Source organism: Mustelus asterias, chromosome 2, assembly GCF_964213995.1.
Source record: "Mustelus asterias chromosome 2, sMusAst1.hap1.1, whole genome shotgun sequence".
NCBI classification, from domain to species: Eukaryota; Metazoa; Chordata; class Chondrichthyes; order Carcharhiniformes; family Triakidae; genus Mustelus; species Mustelus asterias.
The window spans coordinates 118,071,253-118,094,096 of NC_135802.1; the positions used below are offsets into that span (position 1 = coordinate 118,071,253).

The following is a 22,844-nucleotide window of genomic DNA, read 5'->3' on the forward strand; positions in this document are numbered from 1 at the left end:
AGAATTCTATGATTCTACCTTGATGACACTACTTCATACATGACTTATTGTTAGGACTCTATTCCATTTTCCCAGTTTTTCTGTCTTTGTCACATTCGTTCTGATGATGACACCATCCATGCTCATAATTACAATGTCTTTTTATTCCTCATTCAAGGTTTCCCACCATTATGGTTGACAGATCCTCGATCCTGCCTATTCCTGGCCCTGCACTTTAGATCTCACTCCTTCAACTCACACCCAGAACTACTATAGGATTCCTCTTTTCTTCAATTTGCACCTCACCACCTTTCATGTTCAGCAAAACCCCTCTGCCATTTCCAACATCTCCAGCATGATGCCACCACCAAGGATATCTTTGGCTCCCCTTTCAGCCTTCCATAGGACCCATTTCCCCAGTGACACTCTGGTCCACTCATTGATCATTCCCAACAACTATTCTTCCTGTGCCAGTGCAGTAAGTGCAACATTTACCTTATCAAATCCATGAAAATTGCAAGGAGTAGAGCATGCCTGTCTTTGCGGTGGAGGCAACCAGGTCATGAACATTAGATGTGGGCTTTTTACAAGAACCAACCCGCATTGTTTAAAGGCACTCCCAGAAATCAGACAACCAGTGAATGGGATGAGGAATCCTGGAATTGGGACCCGCTTGCTATTTTTAAAGGACTCCTGAGTCATTCCAACTCTGAAAATCCAACTGGATTTTCAGTCTGAAATTCATTTAATTTATTTCTTGTACTCCATGAAATTGTATAAAGAATGCTTATTTGGGCAACAAACGCTCACTGTCCTTCTGCTTTAATGTTTTACTAAAGTGTGAGAGTAGAGGGAGTGGGATGTGAGACAGGAGGGAATGTGATGGACAGAGAAGGTGGGAGAGGAGAATTGGGCGAAATGTGAGAGATGGGGAGAGACTGAGAGGAGACCGTGCGAGAGAGGGAGAGGAGAGAGAGAGGATGTGGCTGCTCAGTCATTGAATGTATTCCAGGTAGAAACTGATGGAATTTTGAATACTAAGTAATAATATGGGAAGGTGAAATTATTCCTTGCCATTATCCAGTGCCAGAAACTTGTTCCAGCTGAAATAATGATTTACTTGCATTTTCAATTCTTTGAATCATGGACATTTATGTTAACTTAATCTTACTTGCTAGCTCTTTAATGTTTGTACAGACTCAGTGCAAAATAAAGTACTTTTTAAATCTGATGAGGATTTCTGCTCTATTACCCTTTCAAACTAAGTTCCGGATCTTAATTCTCTTGATGAAAAATATTCTCCTAAACTCCCTTCTAATCCTTCTACTAATAACTTAAATTTATTCCACTGGTTAATGACCACTCTGCTAAGGTCCTCCCTATACCCTGTAAACTTCTCATTTTTTATATAGCTCAATTAAATCTCCCCTTTTCCTCTTCTGTGGTGGATTAGACGCCCTGGACTCTGAGGGGGATAAAGGAGGTAAGTACCATCTTGAAAAAGCTTCAGTGGTGTACAGGAGGCTTATTGCAAGGAGTATGGGGGGGTAGTCCTGGGGGAAAAGACTTGACCTGGCCGGGGGAGTGGGGGGGGTAGTCCTGGGGGAAAAGACTTGACCTGGCCGGGGGGGGGGGGGGGAGGGGATTTACCCCAGGACGGGGCTCCCATGGCAGGACTTGCCATGGGATGGTGGGAAGTCTCTGGTGAAATTTGAATTTCAGGCCCCTTAGCGTTGATATTGATGTTTCGTATCTGTTGCATTTTAGAGTTATAAAGTCTCCTGTTTAGATGGAAATGCATCCCTGAAACATCTGTGACTGCACTCCATTCATTTGTTGGATAGCCTTTCTTAATTTCAGGAGCCACAACTGTTAGGAGAGGTCTCTGAAATCCTTTGACAGAAAGGCGTCTGTTTCCCTTGCTTATGAGGTGTGGTTTACCTTAATCCTTCCACCTAGAATGTCACAAGATTGCTTCACCTACAGCCCAAATCATATCGAAGTGGGTTTACATAAGGACAGATGGAGCATGAGCTGCTAAAAGCTTATTGACTGACAGCTACAGGGGAGATCAAAGCTTGCTTTGTTGATACAATCATCTCGCACCTCATTAACCCTGAAGTGATATCTCTTTTAAGCAAAGTTGTTTTTGCCAATTCCTTGTTTTCATAAAATCTTGTTCCTAACTCTCTGAGCTTTCCTAGAGAGAAGGAAGGCTTTCTAGTACTTTGTGGACATGATGGAGAAGGAGGAACATGCGTCATTGTCGGAGGACCTGGACGTGCTTGAGGATAACTCAGAGGATGATGGGGAGGCAACAGCCTGATGACCAGGGAGGTGCTCATAGCCTCTAGGTCCGCCGCATCATCCGTTAGGCATCACACCAGGATAATGGACTGGGATGGCTGTGTTAATGGGACCTTCCTCAGGTCAGGAATGTAGTGGTGCTGTTCAGAATTTGCTGACATCTTACTCCTGTCTTTATGACAGCCCACTCACCTCCCGGCTCATGGGGACATGCTGTTGAGAACCAGAGTCAAGAGGTTGAGGGTTCTAAGACTTGTCCTCGTGGAGCGGCAAGGCTGTCATGCAAGGTTGCCTAAGACTGGTTGCCTCATGGCCTCTGACTTCTGGGTGAGCCTGAAGGACAAGTGGGAGTTTTGGAGCTCAGAATGGAAAGAAAGATCCCCCCCCCCCCCCCCCCCCCCCCCCGTCCTGTCGTATCCCATTCCCACCCCCCTGTCCGTCTGTCCTCCCCATCCCGTTCTACCTTGGGTAGGCATTATGAATGAGAAGAATCTCAGTTCTGATCTGCAGGCATGTATAATAGTGCTTATTAACAATCAGTGCCCTTGTCTTCCTAACTACATCTGTGTTCCTTCACCCATGCCAACTCGGTGCTAATCTGTTTTCTTCGTTTTCCTTGTCCTTCAGCTCCTCCTAGGTGTGTCCCCAGATTGCATAGAAGTGGGTGCGGCCTGCTGTCTTCCATGCCCTTTGACCTGTGATGTCTTTGGCGGACATCTTCGAGAGGGCTCCAGCTGACATTCAGGTGTCCCCTGTTCTGCCCGATGCCTGTGAAATACAGTGTTGACAGGTGGTGAAGTGAATGGTGGAGTTGGCAGAAGACTACCAACGTCTCCTTGGTGGAAGGCCCCAGGATAGGCTCTAGTGTTAGTCCCTCTCGGGAATGCTTACTGGCCCCCTGGGCTACTCCATGGGATGGAGGGGTAGCTTCAGTGAGCTCCGGAAATCCTCAGCCATGCTTCTCTGTGACTGGGACAAGCTGGCAATGCCCTTAACCATAGTTCTCTGTGACTGAGAAAAGCTCTGGAGCACAGCGGCAATGTCCACCAATCCCTGGGACATGTTCTTTTGTGACTGGGCCTTGCTATCTTGTGCTCAGCCATGGATGTCATAAAGTGATTCAGGCTTTGAAAGTTGTCACCATAGTTTTGTTGGCCTAGGTGCCATGCGTTATTGGCACCATGTCCTGTGACAGAAGGCTGCCGGACTCCTCTGGCTGGCCTTGTAGTTGCTGGAATGTTGTTGATACCCCATACTGTAAAGCTTGGCTTTGTATCCGCATCTCCACCAGTGATGGGAGAACCTTTTCTAGAGGCCTGACATCTGCCTTAGGGGTAGCCAGCTCCTGCGATCCCGCAGATTTCTGCCTGCCCTTGGATGTTCCTGCCTACTCCTGATGTGCTTCAGCTTCAATGTAGTGCGCACCAGATAATGACCCAGAAGCTTGCTCCACCAAGCTGAGAGTCTCTGCGCTGGTGCTTGGTGCAGGTGAAAGCAGTGCCGAAAAGTCAGTGTCCGCCGGGGTTCTTTGAGGGGTTGGCTGTGGGGGAGCGACCATGGATGGGCCGACGTCATCTGATCGAGCTTCAGAAAGATGAAGGACATGAGGTCAGCGTTTAGCAAAGACCAGGGAGCAGGAGAACAGCAACTCACTTGAGATATGTCACCTGGATGATGGGACAGAGGAGTCTCACTTCTGTGCTGCATGCTGACCTCGCTGTCTGCCACAGCTTGCTCAGGAGCCTCCCTCACCCTCTCCTTGAAGGGGGTCAGCATTCTGACCTCTGGAAATCCCCTGCCAGTCTTGGTCTGCTCCTTCCTGTTGAGTGCGAGCTTTTCTTGTGGGATCATAAAGATAACATTTCAGACACTTGTTTGGCAGCTGTGCGGAATTCCATCAGGTGGCATATGTGGGCACAGCACTCAGCAGAAAAGTTGTTGTGAAGGGTATGGAAGAGTGTAACCCTGCCCATTCACCCACCCAACTGCATGGGGCATCCGGTCGAGGTCAAAAATTCACTAATTTTGAAAGAATCAACCGTATCTATAGATTGGGATGCATTGTGTCTGAAATTTCTACTATAGAAAGAATTTGAAGATGGTTAGGCCTGAACACTCTCCTGAGGAAATCCTGCAGCAATATCCTGGGGCTGGGATGACCGCTAACAAATACTATCATCTTTGTTTCTGTGAGATGTGACACCAACAGTGTTTTCTCCTGATTCTCATTGAGTTCATAGGCTAATCACCTCACTTAGTTCCCTGAACTACCATGGTCAATCCTATGAAGCATTTCTTTGATTCTTGGGGTTAATAGAAATATTTTGTCAACTATTGGCAGCCTCTTGCTGTTTTGATAAACTAATTTGCATCAATTTCAAAAGCAAGCATTTTATCCCACATTGTCCTGGAATTTGGTTCTGAAACTCAGCTTTCAATTAATTAAACTATCAATTTTCTTACATAGATTCTACTTTGAGCCAGACAAACTAAGAAAGAGGGGGAAGAGAGCTTAATATTTTTCTTGTAAGTTTATTTCCAATATGATAGATTCGGGAGGAATAAGTGCTTTTTTAAAAAGCCCAGGAAAATAAATGGTGCACATTAGGACAAGCGGAATTTGTGTCCATATCCAATTAAAATTATGCATGTGCTTTTCTAAATTAAGGATGAATATTACAATAATAAAGATATTCATGATATTTGAACAGCTTTGACAATTATTTGTTTCAGCGCAAGTAAAGCTTGTAATGCACAAGTTGAAAATTCATAGAACTATCTATCCTTAAAAGTTTATAATTGTAATTGTAAATTACTGTCATTCTTGCTTGTGGACACAATGGCATATATATAAATTCTGTTCTGAATTGTGCAATTAGTTTATTTTATCATTTTATCTGAAAAAAACTATTTGGTATGTTTCTGAATTTTAATGTTATTCTGGTCTCTTGGGAGCTCTTGCACTGGAATAGTTTCACTCACTTTTATATTTTTACATTCTTTTTGTCCCGTGCATATTTTTTCACAATAATGGATCCAAAATTCCCATGATGTGGACATGAGTATTTTTTTAAAATCTGAGATGTGTGCATTGCCTGGCCAACGTTTTTTGTCGATGTGCGGGTTAGGTTGATTGGCCATAATAAATGGGACCCTAGTGTCGGGGATTAGCAGGGTAAATATGTGGGGTTATGGGAATAGGGCCTGGGTGGGAATGTGGTCAGTGCAGACTTGATGGGCTGAATGGCCTCCTTCTGCCCTGTAGGGATTCTATGATTCGAATTGTCCTTGAGAAGGTGAAGGTAAGCTACCTGAACTGCTGCAGATCTTTAGGTACATCCATGGGAACAGAGTTCCAAAATATTGACCCAGTGGCAATGAAGGATCAATGAGAAATTTCCAACTAAGGATAATGTGAGACTTGGAGGAGAACTTGCCATTGATGGCCCATGTGTTTGCTACCCATTTTCTTCAAAGACCAATTGTTAGGCATGTTTGAGGAAAAAATCTCAAAGGTTGCTATATTGTCATAAAATTCATTGATTCACCCATGTTCTTCTGCCTTAAATGCTTTTGATGGCTATGAAGTGACAACGAAAGCTGCCCCAAATTAGAACTCTAAGAATTCCCTCCCTCCCACTGCGGCAGCTCAAGGAGAAAGCCCAATACTATCTTTATTGGCTCTAGCAAGTTGAAGAATTAGTTAAACCACTCCCACCATTTAATTAGAATATGGAACAATTAACTATATTATTTTTCTCTAAGTTGATTTGTTAAGTGAATCTGGGACTAGTTTGTTTGCTTTCCCTATGAAAGAAACAAGTTAGCTTTGATTCAAGTTTGGGAAGAAGTTCACAGATCACAGAATCACAGATTACTATAGTACAGAAGAGGCCCTTCGGTCCATCGAGTCTGCACAATGCATGAAATGCCCTGTCCTGCCCATCTAATCCCACTTGCCAGCACTTGGACCAAGGCCTTGAATGTTATGGCGTGCCAAGTACTCATCCAGGTACTTTTTAAAGGATGTGAGGCATCCCGCCTCCACCAGCCTCCCAAGCAGTGCATTCCAGACTGTTAGCACCCTCTGAGTAAAAAGGCTTTTCCTCAAATCCCCCCTAAACCTCCCACCCCTCACGTTTAACTTGTGTCCCCTCATAACTGACCCTTCAACTAAGGGAAACAGCTGCTCCCTGTCCATGCCCCTCATAATCTTGAATACCTCAATCAGGTCACCCCTCAGTCTTCCCTGCTTCAACGAAAACAATCCAAGCCTATCCAACCTCTCTTCATAACTTAAATGTTCCATCTCAGGCCGCATCCTGGTGAACTTGTCCACCCATTTGACCATATCGTCTATATCTTCCTGTAACCCAAAACACTCAACCTCACTGTTGACCACCCGGCCAATCTTTGTGTCATCGGCAAACGTACTGATCCGACCCCCGACCTAGTCATCAATGTCATTTATATTGATGACAAATAATCAGGGGCCCAGCACAGATCCCTAAGGTACGCCACTGGTCACTGGCCTCCAGTCACTACAGCAGCCATCTGTCACCACCCTCTGTCTCCTACCACTAAGTACAGCTAAGCCAATTATGTATCCACCTTGTTAGATCACCCTGTATCCCATGTGTATTAGTCTTCTTAATAAGACTCCTGTGTTGATAGAAAGTTGCTGAAAATTTGTACAAATTCTGTTGTTTCTCAACTGTTGCGTTCTAAGTACATCATTCACTTGTAAACTGTAGTCTTTGACATATTTATATTTTGTTTTGTAGGACATTGGATTTTTTGCTGAAAGTGATAATGAGAGCGATGTGGTTTGCAGGTGGCTTTCATTGGATGAGTGTAAAGGGACGCCGTGCTTTGCCCACAGAAGCACCTATAATGACATTAGCACCACATTCTTCATATTTTGATGCTATTCCAGTTACCATGACCATGGCTTCTATTGTAATGAAGGCAGAAAGCAAAGACATTCCTATATGGGGAAGTAAGTAATTATTTACTGAACATGATATAGTAGATGAAAAATTTCAGGAAGTCATCAGAGTGCCTTTTAGCACGAGGCTGAAAGTGTTGTATCTGTACTCATCATTTATTATTATGCATATGACGTGTGTAAATCTGATTCGTATTGATTTCAGATATTGACATGTGAATGTCAAATAACCTCTGATTTTCCAATTCTACTTCTGAAGTGTTACTGTGAAGTTTGTGTAACTATTGCCATGTAGTTAATTGTTTATAAAAATGTCACCTTTTAGTTTAGTTTTTCCACCAGTCATTTTTTTACCAATAATATTTTTGCACCATTCTGTTGAGACATTAAGATAAGCCAATCCAGTCCCCGAAGTATTGTAGTTTAATTTTAGAAAACTTTTAGATTGTGTATTCATCTTTTAATATAACCATTTAGTTTTAGTTAAGTTCATAGTTAAAGAAAGATTTTTATGGCTGCTTTATCATAGAAGAAAACATCATAGAAACCCTACAGTGCAGAAGGAGGCCATTCGGCCCATCGAGTCTGCACCGACCACAATCCCACCCAGGCCCTACCCCCACATATTTACCCACTAATCCCTCTAACCTACACATCCCAGGACTCTAAGGGGCAATTTTTAACCTGGCCAATCAACCTAACCCGCACATCTTTGGACTGTGGGAGGAAACCGGAGCACCCGGAGTAAACCCACGCAGACACGAGGAGAATGTGCAAACTCCACACAGACAGTGACCCGAGCCGGGAATCGAACCCGGGACCCTGGAGCTGTGAAGCAGCAGTGCTAACCACTGTGCTACCATGCCGTTGGTGCCATCCCACCGTTGGAAACATTCTTTCTGAATCTACCCTGTCTAACCCTGTTAGAATTTTTTATAAGTTTCTGAGATCCCCTCTCTCTGTCCTAAACTCCCGTGAATATAATCCTAACTTAGTCTCTCCTCATGTGACAGACCTGCCATCCCAAGAATCAGCCTAGTAACATTGACAATTTTACAGTCAGGCATACACGTACATGTTTTGCTTCATAAAAATATTCTAGCATGAAAGTGCCCTGAAGACAGTTGAAATCCGATAAATATTAGTGTTGCTAATGCCATATTTGTATTGCTGACTAAATTGAGTTATACTGCTGTAACACTAGTAATCAATTTTCTTCTCTGCACTGATGCATACTCTGGGCATATTGTAATGCTTATTTATTATTCAGCTTTTGGGAATTGAAAGTAATATAAATCTACTTCCTAGAATGCTTAACAGTCAGTACATTCATTGTTGGGTTCAGGTAATGATGTAAACAGGTTGAAGTGTTAAGGTCATGTCTTCTGATGCCACTAAGCTGCTTGATAAGATTATAGAAATTTAGAAACTAGAAACAGGAGTAGGCCATTAGGCCCTTGGAGCCCATTCCACCATTCATCCTGATCATGGCTGATCATCAAATTCAATATCCTGATTTCCCCCCTCTTCCTCCCATATCCCTTGATCCCTTTATCCCCAAGAGCTATATCCAATTTCTTCTTGAAATCAGACAACATATTGGCCTCAATTACATTCTGCAGTAGCTAATTCCACGCATTCACCATCCTCTGGGTGAAGAAATTTCTCCTCACCTCAGTTCGTATCCTTAAACTATATGACCCCTAGTTCCAGACCATCCCACCGTTGGAAACATTCTTTCTGAATCTACCCTGTCTAACCCTGTTAGAATTTTTTATAAGTTTCTGAGATCCCCTCTCTCTGTCCTAAACTCCCGTGAATATAATCCTAACTTAGTCTCTCCTCATGTGACAGACCTGCCATCCCAAGAATCAGCCTAGTAAACCTTTGCTGTACTCCCTCTATAGCAAGGATATCCTTCCTCAAATAAGGACACCAAAACTGCACACAATACTTTAGGTGTGGCCTCACCAAAGCACTGTATAATTGCAGAAAAACATCCCTATACTCAAATCCTCTCGCTATGAAGGCAAACATACCATTTGATTACTTTACTGCCTGCTGTACCTGCACGCTTATTTGTACCTATGCACTTACTTTCAGTGACTGATGCACGAGGACTCCAAGGTCTCATTGCGTATCCACCTCTTTCAATTTACACCCATTAAAGTAATAATCTGTCTTCCCATTATTGCTACCAAAAGTGGATAACCTCACATTTATCCACATTATATTGCATCTGCCATGCAGATGCCCACACACTCCACCTGTCCAAATCATGCTGAAGCATCTCTGCATCCTCCTCACAGCTCCCCTCCCACCCAACTTTGTATCCTGCAAATTTGGAGATAATACGTTCATGTCCCTTCCAAATCATTAATATATAATAATGGTTGGGGTCATAGCACTAGTGCAGAACCCCATCAGTCACTGACTGCCAACCGGTAAAAGACCCATTTATGCCAACTCTTTGCTTATCTGCTAACCAGCTTTCTATCTATCTCAAGACATTACCTGCAATCCCCATGTGTTTTAACTTTACATAGTAGTCTATCATGTGAGACCTTGTCGAAAGCCTTCTGAAAGTCTAAATAAACCATATCCACTGATTCTCCTCGGTGAACTCCATTATTTACATTCTCAAAAAATTCCATTAGATTCATCAAGCATGATTTCCCTTTTGTAAATCTATGCTGACTTTGTCTAATTTTGCCGAGTTATGAAATCCTTGATAAACTCTAACAACTTCCCCAGTACTGACATTAGGATAATTTATATTATATTTTATACATATATTATTTATATTAAAATTTCAATCATTCATATCTTCAGTTTGGAATTTATTAGGCGAGCTGCCTAATTTGTATAATGTAAAGGCTGTAACTTTTCTATCCTATTATGCTCAGTTTTAAGATTAATCATTCTCCAAAGTATAGTTTATATGTAAAACAGTACAGGAGTCAGAGTTGCATGGTGCATGTTTTGTGCCTGTAGGTAGTATGGAAATTGGATCAACTTGGCGAAATTATCAGGTAACTACAAACTTTCAAAATATTTGCACTAACAACAGGGATACAAAATTGGCTGAATAATAGGGGCTTAGAGAGGTGAATAAGAGGGGCTTAGAGCTCCGAAAGCTTGTGTGGCTTTTGCTACCAAATAAACCTGTTGGACTTTAACCTGGTGTTGTTAAACTTCTTACTGTGGATAATAGGAAGCAGAGAGTAATTGTCAATGGATATTTCTTGGGCTGGACGAAGTTTTGTAGTGATGTTCCCATGGGGACTGTATTGGGACCCTTGCTTTTCCTAATGTATATTAATGATCTAGATCTTGGTTTTCAAGGGACCATTTCAAAGTTTGCAGACAACACAAAACTTGGAAGTGTTGTAAGCTGTGAAGAAGAATGTCGAACTTCAAAAGGGCAAGTTGGTGGAGTGGGAAAATAGGTGGCAGATGGAGCAAAATGCAGTGAAGTGTGAGGTGATGCATTTTGGTAGCAAATACATGGACAGTATAAAATAAAGGGTAAAATTCTTAAAGGGGTGCAGGAGCAGAGGGACCTAGGCGCATATATATATATAAATAAATAGATCATTGAAGGTGGCAGGGCAGGTGGAGAGATCAGTTAGTAATGCATATCATATTCTGGGCTTCATTACTAGGAGCATAGAGTACAAAAGCAAAGAGGTTATGCTGAAATTATACATGGCTCTAGTTAGACCTCAGCTGGAATATTATGTACAGTTCTGGATGTCACATTATAGGAAAGATGTGAAAGCATTGGAAACAGTGCAGAAGAGGTTTACAAGAATAGTTCCAAGAATGAGAAACTTCAGATATAAGGATAGGTTGGAGACGTTGGGACTGTTCACCTTGGAGAGAAGGCTAAGGGGAGATTTGATGAGAGATGCTCAAAATCATGAGGGGGCTGCACAGAGTAGATAGGAAGAAACTGTCGCCACTCTTAAAAGGATCAGGAAAGAGAAGGCGCAGATTTAGAGTGATTTGCAAAAGAAATAAATGTGATGTGAGAAAAGGCTTTTCCACACAACGAGTGGTTCAAGTCTGGAATTCACTGCCTGGAAGTGTGTTGGAGGTAGGTTCAACCAAGACATTCATTAGATGATTGATTCTATTCAGTTAATGTGCAGTGTTATGGGAAAAACACAGGAGAATGGCACCAAGCCATGATACTCGTTTCGAAAGCTGATGAGCCAACTGGCCACCACCTGCGCCATAAAAATCCTGTGATTCTGTAACATACCAGCTAATCTCCAGTGCTTTCCATAGAACCATAGAAAATTACAGCTCAGAAACAGGCCTTTTGGCCCTTCTTGTCTGTGCCGTACCATTTTTTGCCTAGTCCCACTGACCTGCACTTGGACCATATCCCTCCACACTTCTCTCATCCATGAACCCGTCCAAGTTTTTCTTAAATGTTAAAAGTGTTTACCACTTTATCCGGCAGCTCATTCCACGCTCCCACTACTCTCTGCGTGTAGAAGTCCCCCCCAAATATTCCCTTTAAACTTTTCTCCTTTCACCCTTAACCCATGCCCTCTTGTTTTTTTTCTCCCCTAGCCTCAGTGGAAAAAGCCTGCTTGCATTCACTCTATCTATACCCATCAGAATCTTATACACCTCTATCAAATCTCCCCTCATTCTTCTACGCTCCAGGGAATAAAGTCCCAACCTATTCAATCTCTCTCTGTAACTCAGCTTCTCAAGTCCCGGCAACATCCTTGTGAACCTTCTCTGCACTCTTTCAACCTTATTTACATCCTTCCTGTAATCAGGTGACCAAAACCGTACACAATCCTCTAAATTCGGCCTCGCCAATGCCTTATATAACCTTAGTAAGAAGTCTCACAACACCAGGTTAAAGTCCAACAGGTTTATTTGGTAGCAAATACCATAAGCTTTCGGAGCGCTGCCCCTTCGTCAGATGGAGTGGTTATCTGTTCTCAAACAGTGCAAACAGACACAGAAATCAAATTACAGAATACTGATTAGAATGCAAATCTCTACAGCCAGCCAGGTCTTAAATGTACAGACAATGTGGGTGGAGGGAGCATTCAACACAGGTTAAAGAGATGTGTATTGTCTCCAGACAGAACAGCCAGTGAAATTCTGCAAGCCAAGGAGGCAAGCTGTGGGGGTTACTGATAATGTGACATAAATCCAACATCCCGGTTTAGGCCGTCCTCATGTGTGCGGAACTTGGCTATCAGTTTCTGCTCAGCGACTCTGCGCTGTCGTGTGTCGTGAAGGCCGCCTTGGAGAACGCTTACCTGAAGATCCAAGGCTGAATGCCCGTTACTGCTGAAGTGCTCCCCCACAGGAAGAGAACAGTCTTGCCTGGTGATTGTCGAGCGGTGTTCATTCATCCGTTGTCGTAGCGTCTGCATGGTTTCCCCAATGTACCATGCTTCAGGACATCCTTTCTTGCAGCATATCAGGTAGACAACGTTGGCCGAGTTGCAAGAGTAGGTACCGTGTACCTGGTGGATGGTGTTCTCACATGAGAACTCTTGCAACTCGGCCAACGTTGTCTACCTGATACGCTGCAAGAAAGGATGTCCTGAGGCATGGTACATTGGGGAAACCATGCAGACGCTACGACAACAGATGAATGAACACCGCTCGACAATCACCAGGCAAGACTGTTCTCTTCCTGTGGGGGAGCACTTCAGCATTCACGGGCATTCAGCCTTGGATCTTCAGGTAAGCGTTCTCCAAGGCGGCCTTCACGACACACGACAGCGCAGAGTCGCTGAGCAGAAACTGATAGCCAAGTTCCGCACACATGAGGACGGCCTAAACCGGGATGTTGGATTTATGTCACATTATCAGTAACCCCCACAGCTTGCCTCCTTGGCTTGCAGAATTTCACTGGCTGTTCTGTCTGGAGACAATACACATCTCTTTAACCTGTGTTGAATGCTCCCTCCACCCACATTGTCTGTACATTTAAGACCTGGCTGGCTGTAGAGATTTGCATTCTAATCAGTATTCTGTAATTTGATTTCTGTGTCTGTTTGCACTGTTTGAGAACAGATAACCACTCCATCTGACAAAGGGGCAGCGCTCCGAAAGCTTATGGTATTTGCTACCAAATAAACTTGTAGGACTTTAACCTGGTGTTGTGAGACTTCTTACTGTGCTTACCCCAGTCCAACGCCGGCATCTCCACATCATTATATAACCTTACCATAACACTCCAACTTCTTTACTCGATATTCCGATTTATAAGGGCCAATGTACCAAAGGCACTCTTTACGACCCTATCCACCTGTGACGTCACTTTTAGGGAATTCTGTACTTGTATTCCCAGATCCCTCTGTTCAACTGCACTCTTCAGAGTCCTACCATTTACCCTGTACGTTCTACTTTGGTTTATCCTTCCAAAGTGCAATATCTCACACTTGTCTGCGTTAAATTCCATTTGCCATTTTTCAGCCCATTTTTCTAGTTGGTCCAAATCCCTCTGCAAGCTTTGAAAACCTTCCTCACTGTCCACTACACCTCCAATCTTTGTATCATCAGCAAACCTGCTGATCCAATTTACCACATTATCATCCAGATCATTGATGTAGATGACAAACAACAATGGACCCAACACCGATCCCTGCGGCACACCACTATTCACAGGCCTCCACTCAGAGAAGCAATCCTCCACAACCACTCTCTGGCTTCTTCCATTGAGCCAGTGTCTAATCCAATTTACTACCTCCCCATGTATACCTAGCGACTGAAACTTCCTAACTAACCTCCCATGAGGGACCTTGTCAAAGGCCTTGCTGAAATCCAGGTAGACAACATCCACCGCCTTCCCTTCATCCACTTACCTGGTAACCTCCTCGAAAAACTCTAATAGACTGGTCAAACATGACCTACCACGCACAAAGCCACGTTGACTCTCCCTAATAAGTCCCTGTCTATCCAAATATTTGTAGATCCTATCCCTTATCACACCTTCCAATAACTTGCCCACCACCGACGTCAAATTTACTGGCCTATAGTTTCCCTGATTTCTTTTGGAACCTTTTTTTAAACAACGGAACAACATGGGCCACCCTCCAATCATCCAGCATCTCCCCGGTGAATACTGACATTTTAAATATGTCTGCCAGGGCCCCTGCAAATTCAACACTAGCTTCCCTCAAGGTCCGTGGGAATACCCTGTCCGGTCCTGGGGATTTATCCCCTCTGATTTGCCTCAAGACAGCAAGCACCTCCTCCCCTTTAATCTGTAAAGGTTCCATGACCTCCCTACCTGTTTGCCCTATTTCCGTAGACTCCATGCCCATTTCCTCAGTAAATACGGATGCAAAAAAACTATTTAGTATCTTCCCCCATCTCTTTTGGTTCCATACACAGTCTACCACTCTGGTCTTCAAGAGGACCAATTTTATCCCTCACTATCCTTTTGCTCCTAACATACCTATAGAAGCTCTTTGGATTTTCCTTCACTTTGTCTGCCAAAACAACCTCATGAAGTCTTTTAGCCCTACTGATTTCCCTCTTAAGTAGCTTCTTGCACTTTTTATACTTGAGTATCTGATCTGTTCCTTGCTGCCTGTACATTTCATACAACTCTCTCTTCCTCTTAATCAGTGTTACAATCTCCCTCGAGAACCAAGGTTCCTTATTCCTATTTACTTTGCCTTTAATCCTGACAGGAACATACAAACTCTGCACTCTCCAAATTTCTCCTTTGAAGGCCTCCCACTTTCCATTTACATCCTTACCAGAGAACAGCCTGTGCCAATCCACACTTCCCAGATCCCTTCTCATTTCATCAAATTTGGCCTTTATCCAGTTCAGAACTTCAGCCCGGGGACCAGATCTATCCTTATCCATGATCAGGTTGAAACTAATGGCATTATGATCACTGGATCCGAAGTGTTCCCTCACACTCGCATCCATCACCTGCCCTAACTCATTTCCTAATAGGAGATCCAATATCGCATCCTCTCTAGTTGGCACCTCTATATACTGATGTAGAAAATTCTCCTGAACACATTTTACAAACTCTACCCCGTCTAAACCTTTAACAGTATGCGAGTCCCAATGTATATGTGGAAAATTAAAATCCCCTACTATCACAACTTTGTGTTTCTTGCAGATTCTCGCTGACTATTTCATAATCTGACCACTCAGTGCCCAAAGGCTCAGGGAGGGGAGAGAGTATTTTTGGTTAATGAACTGCTAATTCAGATACATTTTTAAACAACAGTAGATGTCTCGATACCTCACCTGATTTTCTTCCAAGATTTCTAAACTTTCAGTCCCTCATGCCAATAGAGACGCATAGCCTGCTGCTCACAAGATCATAAGAAATTGGAGCAGGTATAGATTATTCAACATGTTGAATCTGCTTCACCAATCATAGATGATTCCTGCAACCGCACAACCCTCAACTCCCTTGCCAACCAAAATTTTGTCTAACTCAGCGTTGAATATGTTCAATCACTCAACCTCCACAGTTCCCTATGGAAGACTAATTACTCTGAGGAGAAATTCATTCTTGTCTCTTAAATAGGAGGTGTCTTATTTTGAAACTGTGCCCAGTTCTAGATTTCCCCATGGCTATCCTGCCAAAGCTGCTCAGAATCTTATGTTTCAATAGGATCACCTCTCATTTTTCTTAATTCCAATGAGTACTGGCCAAACTTGCTCAACCTTTCCTTCAACCCTTTCATCCCAGGAAAAAAACCTAGGGAACCTTCTCTGAACTGCTTCCAACGCAAGTATATCCCCCTTGGATAAGGAGACCAAAATTATACTTCGTACTCCAGGTAGGGTCTCACTAATCACCTGTACTGTTGTAACAAGACTTCCCTACTATTATATTCCATCCTGCTTGCATTAAAGGCCAACATTTAATTTGCCTTTATTTATTTTCTGTGCCTGTATATTAACTTTGGGATTCATGTACAAGGATACTTAGATACTTCTTGATTAGCAGCATTCTGCAGTGTCTCTACTTAAATTATATTGCTGTTTTTCTGTTCTTCCTGCTCACATTTTCCCACATCATTTACACCTGACAAATTTTTTGCCCACTCATTTAATCTATCTATGTCCTTTTACAGACTCTCCTCTGTATCACTTTACGTCTTGCTTTCTTTGCATCGTCAGCAACATTGGCTCAATATAGTCGATCCCTTCATCCAAGTCATTAATGTAGACTAAATAGTTGAGATCCTAGCAAATAGTTAATCCCTTTGGCATTTCACTAATTGCAGATTGCCCACCTGAAAATGACCCATTTATATCAACTTTCTGTTTCCTGTTAGCAATTCTCTATCCAAGCTAACATGTCACCCCCAACACCATGAGCTCTTACCATGTGCAGTGAGCTGTTAGTTGGCATATTGTCAAATGCCTTTTCAAAATTCAAATGCCCTGTATCTAGTGGTTCTCTTACTGTTCTTGTTTTATAAATGTCCTGCTCCTCTTGATCGGCGGCACGGTAGCACAGTGGTTAGCACAGTGGTTAGCACTGCTGCTTCACGGCTCCAGGGACCTGGGTTCGATTCCCGGCTTGGGTGACTGTCTGTGTGGAGTTTGCACATTCTCCTTGTGTCTGCGTGGGTTTCCTTCGGGTGCTCCGGTTTCCTCCCACAGTCCAAAGATGTGCGGGTTAGGTTGATTGGCCATGATAAATTGCCCGTTAGTGTCCTGAGATGTGTAGGTTAGAGGGATTAGCAGGTAAAATATGTAGGGATAAGAGGGTAGGGCCTGGGTGGGATTATGGTCGGTGCAGACTCGATGGGCCGAATGGCCTCTTTCTGCACTGTAGGGTTTCTATGATTTCTATCGGCACAGTGGTTAGCACTGCTGCCTCACAGCACAAGGGACCCAGATTCAATTCTGGCCTCAGGTGACCATCTGTGTGGAGTTTCCACATTCCCCCATGTCTGCGTGGGCTTCCTCCGGGTGCTCCGATTCCCTCCCACAGTCCAAAGATGTGCAGGTTAGGTTGATTGGCCATGCTAAATTGCCCCTTAATATCAGGGGGTTTAGCCCGGTAAGTACGTAGGGCTGCAAGGATGGAGCCTGGGTGGGATTGTTGGTGCAGGCTCGATGGGCCGAATGGTCTCCTGCACTGTAGTGATTCTATGACCTTCATAGATTCTAGCATTTTCTCAATGTCAGATGTTATTCTAACTGGTCTATAATTTCATGCTTTCTGTCTCCCTCCTTTCTTGAACAATGATATATTTGTGGTTTTCCAATCTGCTGGGACCTTTTCAGTGTCTGAATCTTGGAAGATTACAATCAATGCATTAACTATCTCTGCAGCTATTTCTTTGAAGAGCTCATGAAGCAGGCCATCAAGTCCATAGGAATTGTTAGCCTTTACCCTTTAGGTTTTCTGACTATTTTTGATTGTTTTAATTTTCTCCCTTTTACCCCATGCTTTTCTGCTATTGTTAGGATGTATTTTGTGTCTTTTACTTTTGAAGACAGATACAAAATACCTGTCAAAGTCGCTGCCATTTCATTGGTTTGCCATAATTAATTCCCAAGCCTCACTTTGTAAGGGGCCATTTTAGCAGCTCTACCTTTTTATGTATTTGTAGAAGCTCTTTTTTTGTGGGCAGACTAAGACTTCATTCTGTATATTTTTATAAAATATATAAATATCCTCATAACTAGTTCCAAAAACTGGATAAAGATCTTTTAAAATGGCTAAATCTGTGTCTGTCTGTGACCCTTGAACAAAAGGAACTATCTGGCAATATCCATTATACTTGCATCTCATTATTCCTGAAGAGAGCTATACGAAGGCCATCGGTATTCCTAACCCAGGTTGGCCAACCAGAGTCTACTTGTCTGCTAGGACAAAGGCTCCTGCGACCTTACTTTCAACTTTTGGTTGAGATATTTAACTTCCCTTGTCATAGACAAATTGGAGAAGTGGGAATCATATGACATGGATCTCCACCTGGTGGAACCAGTTATATTGCCTTGTTGCACTACAAAGTCAGCCTGTTGTTTACCAACCGACAAACAGCCTCATGGAAAAGGGGCTCCACGCAGATTCAACTCCTGGCTCCATCTGCACTGTTTCGGCTGGAACCTCTCTACCCTTGTCTACAGAACTGATGAACCTCTGCATGCCTACCTCATTGTGTGAAGCCAACACAACCGAAGAAGTAAGTTATGTTGCATTGGTTTTCAGCCCATCAACTTCCGTGCAGGAATATCTCATTGGACTTTGAGTCTGGATGCTGGACCCATGTAAAGCAATATTTCTTTTCCTGTGGCCTCTGCACCATTAATTCTTTATCCCACCTTTACTGTATGAATGGAAAGGAGACGACGTTGTCACCCTCCACCCACTGTTTTGAGTGTGCAGATAAACTAACCCTTTGAATTTAGCCTCTCTCAAGGTTGCCATGGGGTTATTAATAGAAAATTGAATCACAACAAAACTAAGGGGTCGGAAAACAGCACCATTTATAAAGGGGAAGCTAATCAAAAACACCTTTCCATTTATCAATGGGTAGTGAGGGGGGAAATCAATTTCCATCCATAACATTTATATTTCTTGCTAGATATCTCTCTAACCATAAATTTTTGCCTCATACTTTTTTGGTATCTTTTGCTGGTTTTGATGTTTGGTGGTTTCCAAATTTTTCCCAATCTTTTGGACTGCCACTGATCTTTGCAGTATTGTATTACCTTTTCTTTCAATTTGATACTATCCTTAATTTTCTTCTTGTGCGTCTTATCTATCTTTCTCAGTGCAATGTATTTTTGTTGAGAGTTATGAAATATCTTCTGCCATCTAACCTTTTATCCTTTTCCCATTCTATATTAGCCAACTCTGACTTCATACCATTGTAGTTTCAGACCAAAATTTCTCACCTTCAAATTGAATGTATAATAGTCACTCTTACCTAGAGTATCCTTCACTATGATGTAATTATTTAATCATATCTGATTGTACGCTATCAGGTCTAAGGTAGCCTATTTCTGGTCAGTGGTAACTTGCAGGATATTAATAGTGGAGAGACTGAGAGATTAAATGTCATGGGGAGGTGGTTAATTTTGTGTTCTCATTTATGATGATCACTGCTGGTACTTGTGTGACAAGCATGCTACTTGCTACATAATAGCCCAATTCTGGATGTTATCCAGGTCTGTTGCATATGATCATAAAATCCATTATTGAGGAATTGAAACTTGAGGTGAATGTATCAGCTAGCAGCCCAACTTCTAACTTTAAATGACTGTCCCTTCACTATATGAAGCAGCAGAAGATAATTTGGTATGTGTACTGCCCTGAGACTTCCTGCATTTGTGTCCTGGAGCTGAATTAATCAACCACAATGATCTTCTTTCACGATGACTCTAGCCAGTGAAGAGTTCCCTAAACCCCCATGGACTTCAGCTTTACTTTGGTTTCCTGGTTTCAGATTTAGTTGACTGTTGCCTTTTATGTTAAAGGGAGTTACTCCTAGTTCACTTTGCTTTATCCAACGTGTACAGCCATTGTCCTTACTATTCTCCTCCTAGACATCAGCCAAGCATTGTGAACAGTGTTATTAATCAACAACCTGTTCACTGATGCTCAGTTTGGATTTGGATCTCATAGTCTTGGCCCAAACATGGACACAAAACATGAATTCCAGAGATGGAAATACTTTAAGTCTGGTGAGGGAAAATTGATGCCTGTAATCAGAAGTAGGAAAAGATTTTAAGCAAGTGGAAGGGAGAAAATAGGACAAAGGGAAGGCATGTGATGGGGTGAATGGCAGAGAAATATTACATGACAAAAAGTTGATCTTGCATGGCTAAAAGAATGATAACAGAAAATGATGCCAGAGAAATCTGGCAAAATCAAGAACAGCTGCTTCAGGAAACACAGAAATGAGAAAAGAACCAAAACCAACACAGAATAAGGAAGCAGGTTACCATCTGAAATTGTTGAATTTCTACTTTGTGATCTTCTGAGGGCAAATCTTTGTCACAATTGTCCTTCTGTCATCTTTTGTTATCAGGGTCACCCACCACCTTTGCCATTCTGTCTGTTTTTCCTAAATATTGTGTGCCTTGAAATATTTATTTCCCACTTTTTTGTCTCTATTGGCAGTTAAATCTAAATCATCTTTAATTGTGCCGCTACTTTATCTTTTTTCTGATGTTTTGTGCATTCAAATAAAGAATATTTAATTTAAATGTTTTACTTAATTTCCTGCAATGTTCTTATTCGCCAATTTAGAAATTTATGTTGGACTCTTTATCCCTTCCTGATTCCCTCTGCTGTCTTTACTTGCATTGCTACACCTCCTCCAAAGGTACCCAACATCACATACGCCAGTCTTCAGTTAACTTGGTTTGTTGTGTGTGATATCAAGAAATGGTTGAAGGCACTGGATACTGCAAAGGCTATGGACCCTTAAAATATTCCAGCAATAGTACTGAAGACTTGTGTTCCAGAACTTGCCATGTTCCGAGCCAAGCTGTCCAGCAGACATTTGTCAGGACAAATCCAACCTGGCTAATTACCACCCCATCAGTCTACAATCGATTATCACTAAAGTGATGGAAGGGGTAATTAACAGTGCTATCAACTGGCACTTGCATAGCAATAACCTGCTCACAGTCACTCAATTTGGGTTTCTCCAGGGCCACTCAGGTCCTGACCTCATTACAACTTTGGTTCAAACATGGACAAAGGAGCTGAACTCCGGTAATGAGTTGAGAGTGGCTGTCCTTGACATCAAGGTGGCATTTGACCCAAATGTGGCATCAAGGAGCCATAGCAAAACGGGAATCCATGAGAATTGGGGAGAAAGCTCTCCACTGGTTATAGTCATACCTAGCACAATGGAGGATGGTTATGGTTGTTAGAAGTCAATGATCTCAGTTCCCGAACATCACTGCAGGTATTCCTCAGAGGATCCCCAGCATCACAGATGTCAGTCTTCAAATAATTCAATTCACTCCACGTGATGTGAAGAAACGGCTGAAGCCATTGGATACAAAGGCTGTGGGTCCTGACAATATTCCAATTCAGCCGTCTTCATTTACTTTATCAATGACCTTCCTTCCATCATAAGGTCAGAAGTGGGGAAATTCCCTGATTTGTTCAGTACCATTCACAACTCCTTGGGTACAGAAGCAGTCCATGTCCAATGAAGCAAAATCTGGGCAATATCCAGGCTTTGGCCGACAAGTGGCAAGTAACATTTGTGTCACACAAGTGCTGGGCAATGACCATCTCCAACAAGACAGAATCTGACCATTGCCCCTTGATATTCAATGGCATTATCATTGCTGAATTCCCCATTATCAACATCCTGGGAGTTACCATTTACCAGAAATTGAACTGGATTAGCCATTATAAATACTGTAGCTACAAGGGCAGGTCAGAGGCTAGAAATGCTGCAACAAGTAATTTGTCTCCTGATTTCCGAAAACTTGTCCACCTTCTACAAGGCATAAGTCAGGGGTGTGATGGAATACTTTCCACTTGCCTGGATGAGTGCAGCTTCAACAACATTAAAGAAGCTTGACATCGTTCAGGATAAAGCAGCCTGTTTGATTGTCACCCCATCTAAACACTCACTCCCTCTATCACTGATGCACAGTGGTAGCAGCGTGTGTACCATCTACAAGATGCAATGCAGAAACTCAACAAGTCGCCTGAGACCACACCTTCCAAACCCATGACCACTGCCAACTGAAGTACAAGGGCAGCAGATGCATTGGAACACCACCACCTGGAAAGTCCCCTCCGAGCCAATCACTATTCTGACTTGGAAATATATCGCCATTCCTTCACTGTGGCTGGGTCAAAATCCTGGAATTCCCTCCCTAACAGCACTGTGTGGGTGTACTTCCACCACATGGATGCAATAGTTCAAGAAGGCAGCTCAGCACCACTCTCCCCGACAGCAGTCGGGGATGGGCAACAAATGAGCCAGTGAGGCCCAAAAAAATCCCATCAGTGAATTTTAAAAAAACACATCTGAAACCTCGATCTTTCTCTTTGGATTTCTAAATCTCCCTTCAATTGAGCCCTCCTTTTACCTGACACTGGTACCAGCCTGGTTCAAGTGGAACCCATCTTAACCAGAATAGCTCACTGTTCACATCATATTGATGCCAGTGCCTCATGAATAGAAACCCCTTCTTCGTTCTCTCATCACTCTTTGGGCCATGTGTTTAATTCTCTAATCTGCTTGGCCCTTTGCCAATTTGCACATGCTTCAGGTAACAATCCAGAAATAATTACCTTTGACGTTCTGCGTTTAATCTTTTCCCTAGCTCCTCAGATTCTCTTGAATAGAACCAGGAATAATGTGCCGCTATGTTGTTGGTTCCTACATGGACTGGATCCTCCTCCTTCCATTTCAGTTTTCTCTTCAGGCATGAGGATATGTTCTTAATCCAGGCACCGGGCAACTTTTGGAGCTCCTGATCATGACTGCATAAATCAGTATTAATCCCCTTTCACTACCACATTCCTCTTGGCTCCCCCCACTAGAATGGCATCCTTCTCCATAATGCTCTGTGTAGTCCACTCATCCACCTTGCAATCCTTCTTCTCATCCACACAGGTGGCAAGCACCTTATACCTTGG

The 22,844-nt window shown here is 42.8% G+C and overlaps 1 protein-coding gene across 1 annotated transcript in view; it reads left to right on the forward strand.

The window, feature by feature from the left end:
- lpcat1 (lysophosphatidylcholine acyltransferase 1) overlaps nt 1-22,844 on the forward strand; it is a 182,310-nt gene that overhangs the window by 79,713 nt on the left and 79,753 nt on the right. The window contains exon 3 of the mRNA XM_078240535.1: nt 7,071-7,285. Coding sequence (XP_078096661.1) covers nt 7,071-7,285 — 215 coding nt within the window. The remainder of the gene's footprint in view (nt 1-7,070; nt 7,286-22,844) is intronic.